Source organism: Anas acuta, chromosome 1 (assembly GCF_963932015.1).
Source record: "Anas acuta chromosome 1, bAnaAcu1.1, whole genome shotgun sequence".
Lineage (NCBI taxonomy): Eukaryota > Metazoa > Chordata > Aves > Anseriformes > Anatidae > Anas > Anas acuta.
The window spans coordinates 162,586,414-162,595,593 of record NC_088979.1 but is presented as its reverse complement, the minus strand read 5'-3'; the positions used below and the strand labels follow the sequence as shown (position 1 = coordinate 162,595,593).

Genomic DNA, 9,180 nt, shown 5'->3' with positions numbered 1-9,180 from the left:
CCGGAGCCAATCAACGCTCACTGAGCTCTGATTGACGTGGGGAACAGCCAATCGCGCGGCGAGGAGCGGGGAGCCCCGCCCCCGGCCCGCCTGGAGCGGCGGCCATTTTGTGCCCCCCTCAGGGCGGCCGTTAGTGGCCGTTGGGCGCCGTTAACGGGCGTCGCGGTTACCACACGGAGCCCTCCGCCTTTGGGCAACCGCCCTGCAGCCGGGGGGGCGGCTGTGGAAAATGAGGGGCAGTGCCCGCGGCTGAGACATGAAAGGAGGCTGCTCGAAGCATTATTTATTTATTTATGTATTTATTTAATAGGCTGGCGAGGCGAAGCGAGCGCGGCTGCGCTTGACAAGGGAGAAGTGCCCTGTCAGCACGCAGGCTTTGATGGCGCCACGACGCGTGTCAGCCCCCGCGCCCCCCAGCAGCGCGGAGCGGGGCAGTAATGAGCGTTGGGGAGAGGATCCTCATGAAATGTTATGAGCGGGAAGGGGAAAATGAGGGTGCGATGTTGCATCTAGGCCTTATTAACGAGACGCCTGTCTCGGCTGAGGAGTTCCTGATCTCTCTGCAATTACTGCTGCCTCACAAGGACGTTAAAGGTTTTGTTGTTAAATGGCCGGTCTGCGTATGGGGTGTCAGGACACCTCAACCCAGATCTGTGGCGCCTCGCTCTGCTCGGCCTCCTTCAGGAGCTGCACAAAGGCTCCTTTCTCCTGCGCCGTGGTGGCAGCTGAGCACGGCACAGTTTCTCTGGCACATGTGCCGCATCCCTTGCTGTTCCATCCTGGCCCCACGCAGGGCAGTCGGTGCTAGGTTTGACCTTTGGCCGAAGTGCAGTTTTTGCAAGTGTCTGCAGCTACGTCTTCAGAACAGAGATCAGGTCCTGAGCATGCCCCTCAACTGACAGCAGGGTAAGAAATAGCCTTGGGATCACAGCAGGAGGCAGAAGTTAGATAATGTGTTGTTATTGGCAAGGTGATCCCCCTGGATGATTTTCTATGTAAGAGCTATAAGGTTAAATAGGGGCAAGGCTTCAGGGGAATAGCAAGGTGAATTCCTGGGAGAACATGGGAGACTGAATGGGATGGATTAGGACAAAGCCATATCCTGCATGCATTTCTAACCCACCCTTCAGCTAACGTTTTTCTTGTCTCCATCAGCCATGCCCTGTCAGGGTCTGATGGGTGCCCCATACAAAGCAAATGCGTTTCCCTTCAGCCTGATCCACAGCCCCGAATCCAAGCTGTGAGAGCTGTAGGTCCATGCGGCCTCCCTTCCTGCTGGTGTGTCTCGTGCTTAGCTCCTTAGTGTCTCATCAAGTGAGCCATCCCTTCTAGGGCTGGGATGAGCATGATCCATCCTGTATCAGCTCTCTGATTGCAAACAAGGGCTGGGCTCTGCAGGCTGTTCCTCAGCAAGGGCAACAGGATCCCTCTCTACACAATTACGTATTTTGGTGATATTTTCGATACTGCAGGTATTATTTTTGATACTGCCCCGGGGAAACAAATGTGTGGAGAGAAAGCTGGCGGCGGCGCAGTCAGAGGAGCTGCATTGCCTTAGGACACCAGGCTACAACACCACCAGAGCTGAGCCGTTTTGGCAATTTCTCAGCCTCCACCAGCAAAGTCAAACACTGCAGGAAATGCCTTCGGCTCCTCAGGTAACCTCTCTGACCCCACGCCAGTGCATGCCCGGGACTTCGCTGACGTGACGGATGTTGGGCTGCTACAAGCTAGGTTTTCTCCTCAGAGGAATTCTGTATTTCCAGCAGCCCTTGCCATAAGCACTGTCTCTGATACAAAAGTACAAACCAAAGCCAAACTTTGCCCCATAACACATTGGTGTTGTCTCAACTCCGTTGCAGGTAGCACTCAGCAGCACACTGGGTCTCACACTGCAGCTGAGGTGCCCTGGTGTTGGAGGTGGTGTGAACAGCCCCGTCCTGCTGAGGGGTTTCTTTCTGTCCGAGTAGCACTGACACGAGAAATGGCCACGACCCCACAGGGCCTGCTCACACGTTTCTGTACAGAGCTGTGAAGTCTCCAGGGCCTCTCAGCAGGGCCAAGCCCCTGTGCTGGGGCTTTTCCAACATCTGGGAGCAGGGATCCCAGTGGCTGTTTTTTGAAGCCTCAGCTGCTTGAATCGAGAGATCACAGAAGGATCTTTCTGCTGCTGAGGGAAAACCCTAGGCATTTCTTATCCTCACCACTGTAGAGGAAGACTTGAAAACACAATCTGAAGTTACCTGAAGGCTCAGAAACTGGGAGGAAAGCGCAAGGAACCCCCAGATTATTTTGCTTACGCTCTCCTCTGCCTCCACGTTCCCAGGGCTTTGGGGGAAAACTGGCTCAGGGACGCTGGAGGGGGTGAGCAGCAATTTGCATCGAGGCTGTTTCGGCCCGGCTTTGATTGACTCCAAAGGAATTACGCATCCTCTCACGTACAAAGACCTCAGCACTCCTGCCTTTGCTTCTGTCTCCGCAGGCGTCTCCAGCACCCCCACTCCGTGATCAAAGCTTCCCCTCGTCTCCTTTTATCACTGTGACATGCTCGAGACTTCCTGCCTCCGCCGCTGCAGCGCATGCCCAGAGCCACCTGCCAGCCCAGCGCACCTCCAGCTCCCCGCAGGAGCCCCTGGGGACTCCACGGGGGGGTCAGGCTGACGCACGCAGCTGGGCACACAGCTAGCCCCGGTGTACAAATAGGGCGGGGAAGACGAGGCATTTATGATACTCGCTGTACAAATACGAAAGAAACACCAGGGGAAGAAGAGGGCAAGCCCATGTGCACATCCCCAGCACTCCTCCAGCCTCCAGCTGCTTCCAGCTCCACGCCCTCCGGGGCTGGTTGTGTCTGGGAGGTAGAGCTGCCCCAGGAGAGGAGCTCAGGAGGAACCCAGACCAGAGGCTGAAGCAGGTGGCTGTGTTTCTCCTCCACTTCTTTTGCAGGGTTTTGAGGGCAGACTGGGCAGGCGAGCCTTGTGGCATCCGTAGGCAGTGAATGGGACTCGTGTTTTGTCGTGGAAAGCTGCTTGAAAAGCCCCAGCCAGTGTGATGAGCAGTGGTGGAACCCACAGACGCCACCTTCCTGCTCCAAAATGAGGCCGATAGCACCCCAAATCCCTGATGGATGTTTGCCCAGCCTGGTTTGAAAAATCTCTAGCGATGGAGACTCCAGTGCTTCCCCAGGCAATCTATCCAAGTAATTAACTGTCTGCCCCGTTAGAAAGCGTTTCCTAATGTCTAGCATCAATCTTGCTCCTTGAGATTTAAGCCCCATTACTCCCTGCCCTATCCCCAGCGGACGCAGCGAACAATTGATTCCCGTCCCCGCTGCAGCCAGCGGTCGCACCGCGCCGTGCCCCCAGGGGAGAAAGTCTCGGGCCGATTCGTTGCGCCGCCTCTGCCTGCAGAGATAACCCTCTGAGGCACAGCCCTGTAGGTACAGGGCAGAAGGGAAAGAAAGGATCTTTCGGTCCGGGGGGCTCGCTGTCTGGTGACACGATGCTTTTTTGTCTGGGATGCGATGATTTAAAGGCAGAAACGCCCGCAGCACGACTCGGGGAGATGTGGGGAGAGGCTCGACCCCTCTCTGGGGCCTCCTGTCCCCCATCGCCTTGTCCCTGCAGCCTGTGGGGCTGCCCCATGGCCGTGTGCGGCCGTGCCACCGCCGTGGGCACGTGTCGGGTGGCACGGGTGGCGCGATGCTGGCCCTCCACGCTGACCCCCAGCCCCTCCGGCCCCCCTGCGGCCTCTCCGCTGAGCCTGGCGCGGGGCTGCCCGGCCTGATCCCTCCCACCTGCCCGCTCCCCCTGGCCTGGCCCTGACGTCAGGGAAGGCGTGCGGATGCGTGTGTGCGGGCTGCACATCATCCGCACATCAGGCACCGCGGAGACGTCGGGAGGCGGCCGGCAGGCAGGCAGCCGGCGAGAGAAAAGCCCCCGGAGCCGGGCTACATGCGAGAGCGCTGCTCATCGCCGGGCAGCCGAGGAGCGCTCGCTCGTCCCCGCCGAGCGCTGATGCGCTGCACGCCCCGGCTGCAGGGAGCCCCGGATTGCTGAGGAGGTAAGGGCAGGCACGACGGCCGCCCGGCTCGCCCAGGCTGTTGGAGCCGGAGGTTGAACTTCCCGCACGGCGTTTGCTTTCCAGGCTGCTTTGTTTTGTTTCGTGTCGCTCTTTGCTTTCTCTCCTTAGGTGGCGGATAAAGGTGCGAGGGTGAAGTGCCGCTTCCCTCCCTGCTCCGTGTTGTTTATTCCCCACCAGCCTCCGAGACAATAACTCCGCCGGGGGTGGCAGCGCTGCGTGGCCGCTGCTGCCGGGGGCAAAGAGCCGGGGCTTTGCCACGCAGGGCTGGGATCAGCTGGGGGCAGCTCTCCCTTTGGGAGAGTGGGGGGGAAGCGGCGGGCGAAAAGCTGTCTTATTAAAGCGGGCTGCTGCCGGTGGGGGCTTGAATGGGTGCTTCTGTGGGGCTGGCTGCACTATTCATTCCTGCAGACAGCAAGTTAGAGCCACAAAGGAGGGAGGAAGGACGCGGATGAGGACATTTGCATGAGGTCTTTGAACAGACCCTGCTCTCATCTGAAAATCGGCCAAGCCACAAACGACCAAATCCCCCAAACGTGGTCTTTGGGAGCGATGATTATGCATGTATGCCTCAAAGGTAACCCAAGCCTCCATGATGGCTTCTCCTCTGGCTTCCCCTTGGCTTCCAGCAGCCGCCTTGCTCTCCCCGTGGCCTCCCCAAGAACCCGGCTGCAGAGCACTGACTGAGGGAGCTTTTTATAAGCAATCCGGAAAGGTGACATTCATATTTTAGCGCTAACCAGGCTGTATCGTAGGCGAGACTTATCTCAGCAAAGATCCCCGGAGTTGGGAGTGTGATTGGCTTAGATGGGGAGGGGAAGCTTTCCATGTGTATCCCCAGAAAATGCCTGGGCTCTTTTTCCTGTAGCAATCCATCTCAGCGGAGGGGATTTCAGCGTGCCGGGGACGTGAAGGAGATGGCTTGCCTTGTAATGTAGCTCATAACGGCACGATCCGGTAACCAAAAAAGAAGGGAGGGGGCAGCGAGGCTTTCATTAGCATCGGGCAGAGACGGCGTTTATAAAAACCTGCGAGACGCCGGGGCTGCCATCCTCCTCTGAGGACGGGAGGATGGCTAAACGGAACGCTCACCTCTGTCCGTAGGCAGCCTGCTGGCTCCTGCCCCTCACTGCAGCCCCCGGGAGAAGCCCTTGCCGGGTCCTTGGAGTTCTCCAGCGCGTGAATTAAGCCCCAATGCTAAAACCTGGCATTTTGTGTTGGTGGAGCACCTGGGAGGCAGCTCCCCCGGGGTGGTGGCGGGCCAGAAAATCGCGTCGGCCACCGGGTGCCCTGGCAGGAGCGGGGAGGTGGCTGCCAGCAGCCAGCTGCGGGGCCGGGCTTTCTTTCAGAAATGCGGGTTTTTGCTCTCGACAGGGGAGATGGACCTACAAACTCACCGGGTGCTGAACCAGAGGCATCAGCAGTCCCCAGGGATGGGGAAAACGTGGTAGGGAGAGGCAGGGAACAGTCCGCGTGAGGTGTCGCTGGAGCATACGGGGGAGAAAATGACCCACATGGGTGGGGAGTGGGGATGGCAGGGGGACAGGGGCCAGGCGATGGCAGGGGGACACGCAGTGGCCCAGCCGGGTGGCAGAGGCATCACGTCCCAGAGCCCGTCCGTCTGTCCCGTGGGTCCTGGTGAGGAGAAGGAGCACAAAGAGGAGCCGTGTGGGAGGGCCGACGGGCTGAGGGTGATTAAAGCAATTAAATCTGTATCGGGGGTGAGGCGGGGAGGGGGGTTCTTCGCTGCTGCTAATGAACGGGGAGTGGCGAGGCCGGGGCCTCTTCAAAGGGCTCCTGCCCGGCTTCGGGGTGGGTGCGGAGTTAAACGGGGTCACGGGAGGGAGGGAGACGGTGACGAAGGGGGCCCTTGGGTCTGCAGATAAAAGCCGGTGCGTCTCCTGCCTGTCTGCTGTACGTGGCCTGGGGTCTGTGTGCTGGCACGGCTGGCAGTGCCGCCCGGAAACCTGCCCTCGGTGAAACCCGAAGGCAGCGCAGGGGTACGCGGAGCGCTGGCCTCCTGCAGTGCCCCCATTTCCTCCCTGTGTGGGGCAGGCGTGGGGAGGCCGTGCCTGTGTCCCCACTGCGCTTTTTGCCGTGCGTTTGGTTTCCTCCATCCCTTTGTTTGCTGCAGGGATTGGGATGGGGTGGGAGGCAGCCCCCGCGCGTGCTGCCAGCTGGCTCAGGGCACGGGGTGCGGGTTAAGGACCCGCCATTGTCCCTGAGCTGCTGGGGAAGCCGCAAGGACCCGGCAGCGATAACGCGCAGCAGGAGGCGGCCCCGGTGCCACGGGGGCTGGGAGGGCAGCGGGACAGCGGGGGCTCCAAGTGGGACCGCGGCGTGAAAGCCACCCCGTGGTGGGGCTCTGCAGGGCTCCCAGGGGCAGCGGAGCCGAGGCCGGCTGGGAAAGCAAACGGGGTGAGGGGAACGGGGGCCGCCCGCTCCCTCCCCAGCACGGCAGCTGCTCCACAAACCTTCTCCCGTGTCCTTGCCACCTGCTTATTTTGGAGCGGAGGTGACCCCATTCTGCACGGCCCCCCGAGGCTGCTGCGTCTCAGAAAGCAGAGCGAAACCTCACCGGCTTCCCCGGCGCGTGAAGTGCCCGCAGGCGTAGTCCCAAATACACCCCGGTGGGGCTGGAGGAGTGGTGGGGACGGGGGTGCCGGGGTCCCCAGCTCGGGGCGAGGGACACGGGTGAGCCCCGGGGCAGAGGCACCCGGCTTTGGGTTCCCTTTGCCCTTTCAGCAGCCGCCTGTAACCGCCCCCCCCTCACCCTCCAGGCCGCAGGCAGCAGCCCCCTCCCCGCCGCCGCCCGCCCGCAGGACGGAGGAGCCCCCTGCTCCCACCATGTCGTCGGAGCCCGGCGCCCCGCCGGCGGTGCCACCCCTGCACTCGCCCAAGTCCCCGGTGTGGCCCACCTTCCCCTTCCAGCGCGAGGGCAGCCGCGTCTGGGAGCGGGGCAACCTCCTGCTGCGGGACCTGCCCAGCCCGCTGCCCACCAAGAGGACCAGGACCTACTCCGCGTAAGTACCGGGCGCGCGGTGCCTGCTCCCCCCGGGGAAGCCGTTCCCGGCCGACCCACGGCCAGGAGCTGGCACCAAGGCGCCTCCGTCCCTTCCCTCCCGCAGCACGGCGCGAGCCTCCGCTGGGCCCGTCTTCAAGGGCGTCTGCAAGCAGTTCTCGCGCTCCCAGGGCCACGGGTTCATCACGCCGGAGAACGGCACAGAGGACATCTTCGTCCACGTGTCTGAGTGAGTCCAAGCGGCGCCGGGTCACCCCGGGGGTGCCTGGGGGACACCCACGGGCTGGGGCGGTGCTGTCTCTGTAGGTGACGCTCTGTCCCTGAAGGTGCAGCTGGGTTTTTCCCCCCCGGTGCAGGTCACGGGTTGGGTGCCCTCCTCGGTGCTGGGGGATCTGGGGATGGGGTCCGGCTCGCGGCCCCGGTCCCACCGCCTCCCCTCTCCTCTCCCGCAGCATCGAGGGGGAGTACGTCCCGGTGGAGGGGGACGAGGTGACGTACAAGGTGTGCCCCATCCCTCCCAAGAACCAGAAGTTCCAGGCAGTGGAGGTGGTGCTCACCAACCTGGCGCCCCACACGAAGCACGAGACGTGGTCCGGCCAGATCATCGGCTCCTAGGCGCCCGGGGGGCCCCACGGCCGCTTGCAGGGGGCGCGGGGGGAGCCGAGCCGGCGGTGGGGCCGGGGCCGCCCCCCAGCACGCAGGCGTCTGCGTTCGGTGTCTTTTCTAAGGTTAGGGTTTCCTTTCTCTTTGTGTGTTTGTAGCTGTCTTTCGAGGGGGACGGGGAAAGCGGAGCCCTCCCTGCAGCCCCCCCCAGCTCCGGGGGCAGCCCCGAGCCCCACATCCCCGTCCTTACAGCGTGTCACTGTGCCGGGAAGGGGCGGCCGAGCCCCTTCTTGACCCCGTTCCCCTCACTGGGCTTCAGCCATGCGGCTCCTTCGGGAGAAGGGCCACCCGATCCCACCTCAGTTTTCCGGTGTGTGTTTCTGTCACTGCCAGCTCGGGCCGTGGAGAAGGGGGGCGTTGGGAGAAGCGGGCTCTGCCCCGGCATGGGGCCTGGGGGCGAGCACTGGTTTGGTTTCCTTTCCCCTCCCTGGTGCCCCAGCTTTGGGGGCCGGGTGTGCAGGGCCAGCGGGATGCAGCCAAGGAGAGCATCACCAGGCAGCACCGGGCAGCACCGTGCTGCCCCGAAACGGTGGGTCCCGGCTGAACCCCCCCTCCCCAGTTAAACCTTTGTTCAGTCAAGCCACTTCAATACTATAGTTTAAAAGAAAAAAGGGTGGCTTAAAGGAAGAAAAAAGGAGTTTTAAGGGACAAACGCCCACTGGCAGGGCCCCGTGGTGCTCAGCGCTGCCTTTTCTGTGTGCCACGGAGGGGCCGGCGACGCACTGCCCTCAGGCCGGAGCTGGCTCTGGGGAGACGGCTTCCTCCTCCTCCCCCTCCCCGTGTCACCCCAACCCTGCGGGGACCCCCGTCGTCCCGTGTGTGCCTGTGTGTGTGTGTGCGCGTCCTTAGCTTGCCGTGGGGCTGAAGGGTTTTTAGGTGGCCACGGGGCGAACACGGGCGCGCCTTCCTCCGGGCACGCCCTGCGCCAGCGCCTCGGTGTAGACAGGGTCTGGTACATAAAGCACAAACCCCTTGTGGTCCCTAGCCAGGTGGGCTGCTGCAGCCCGGGGGGAACAGGCACCGGGGGCTGCAGGACCTGGCTGCGCTGGCCACGACAAACTCTGATTATTTTTATTATTATTCTTTTTTTTTTTTTTTCCCTCCAAAATAAACGACAACCCTAGACTCGTTGGTGTTTTTACAACTCTGGTGTGGTTCCCGCCTGTCTGACCTTGTGTCAACCTTTGTAACATTGGCAATAAACCATTAAAAGTGACTTTCCCTTGAGCCCTGCTGGTCCTGCCTCTTTGTGTGAGTGTGCGGGGTGGGGCAGGGGACCTGGGGCGCGCCGGGCTTTCCCCAGCAGGCTCACCGCACCCCCAGCCCGCGTCTCACCCCAAATTCCCTTCCTGCACCTCACCTGCACCCACACACAGCGCGAGGGCACAGCAGAGTCCATGCAAAGCACACGCTCC

The 9,180-nt window shown here is 61.8% G+C and overlaps 1 protein-coding gene across 4 annotated transcripts; it reads left to right on the top strand.

Moving 5' to 3' along the window:
• Positions 1-212: 212 nt before the first annotated feature.
• Positions 213-7,848, top strand: CSDC2 (cold shock domain containing C2). 4 transcript variants are annotated; one of them, XM_068669060.1, is made up of 6 exons: positions 213-906; positions 1,473-1,658; positions 2,483-2,914; positions 6,861-7,103; positions 7,209-7,331; positions 7,555-7,848. In XM_068669060.1, the coding sequence occupies exons 4-6, from the start codon at positions 6,928-6,930 to the stop codon at positions 7,715-7,717; spliced, it is 462 nt and encodes a 153-aa protein (XP_068525161.1). In that variant the 5' UTR covers positions 213-906; positions 1,473-1,658; positions 2,483-2,914; positions 6,861-6,927; the 3' UTR covers positions 7,718-7,848. The 4 variants fall into 4 exon arrangements, with proteins under 4 accessions (XP_068525161.1, XP_068525162.1, XP_068525160.1 ...); XM_068669061.1 differs by having other exon boundaries at positions 1,863-2,914; XM_068669062.1 differs by lacking the exons at positions 213-906; positions 1,473-1,658; positions 2,483-2,914 and adding exons at positions 3,931-4,062; positions 4,192-5,771.
• Positions 7,849-9,180: the final 1,332 nt, after the last annotated feature.

Bases quoted from the DNA above. Each gene is read 5' to 3' on its own strand.
- CSDC2 (XM_068669060.1), top strand. From the start codon at position 6,928: ATGTCGTCGGAGCCCGGCGCCCCGCCGGCGGTGCCACCCCTGCACTCG. The intron at 7,104-7,208 runs GTAAGTACCGGG...TCCCTCCCGCAG, and splicing joins AGGACCAGGACCTACTCCGC to CACGGCGCGAGCCTCCGCTG. The intron at 7,332-7,554 runs GTGAGTCCAAGC...CCTCTCCCGCAG, and splicing joins ATCTTCGTCCACGTGTCTGA to CATCGAGGGGGAGTACGTCC.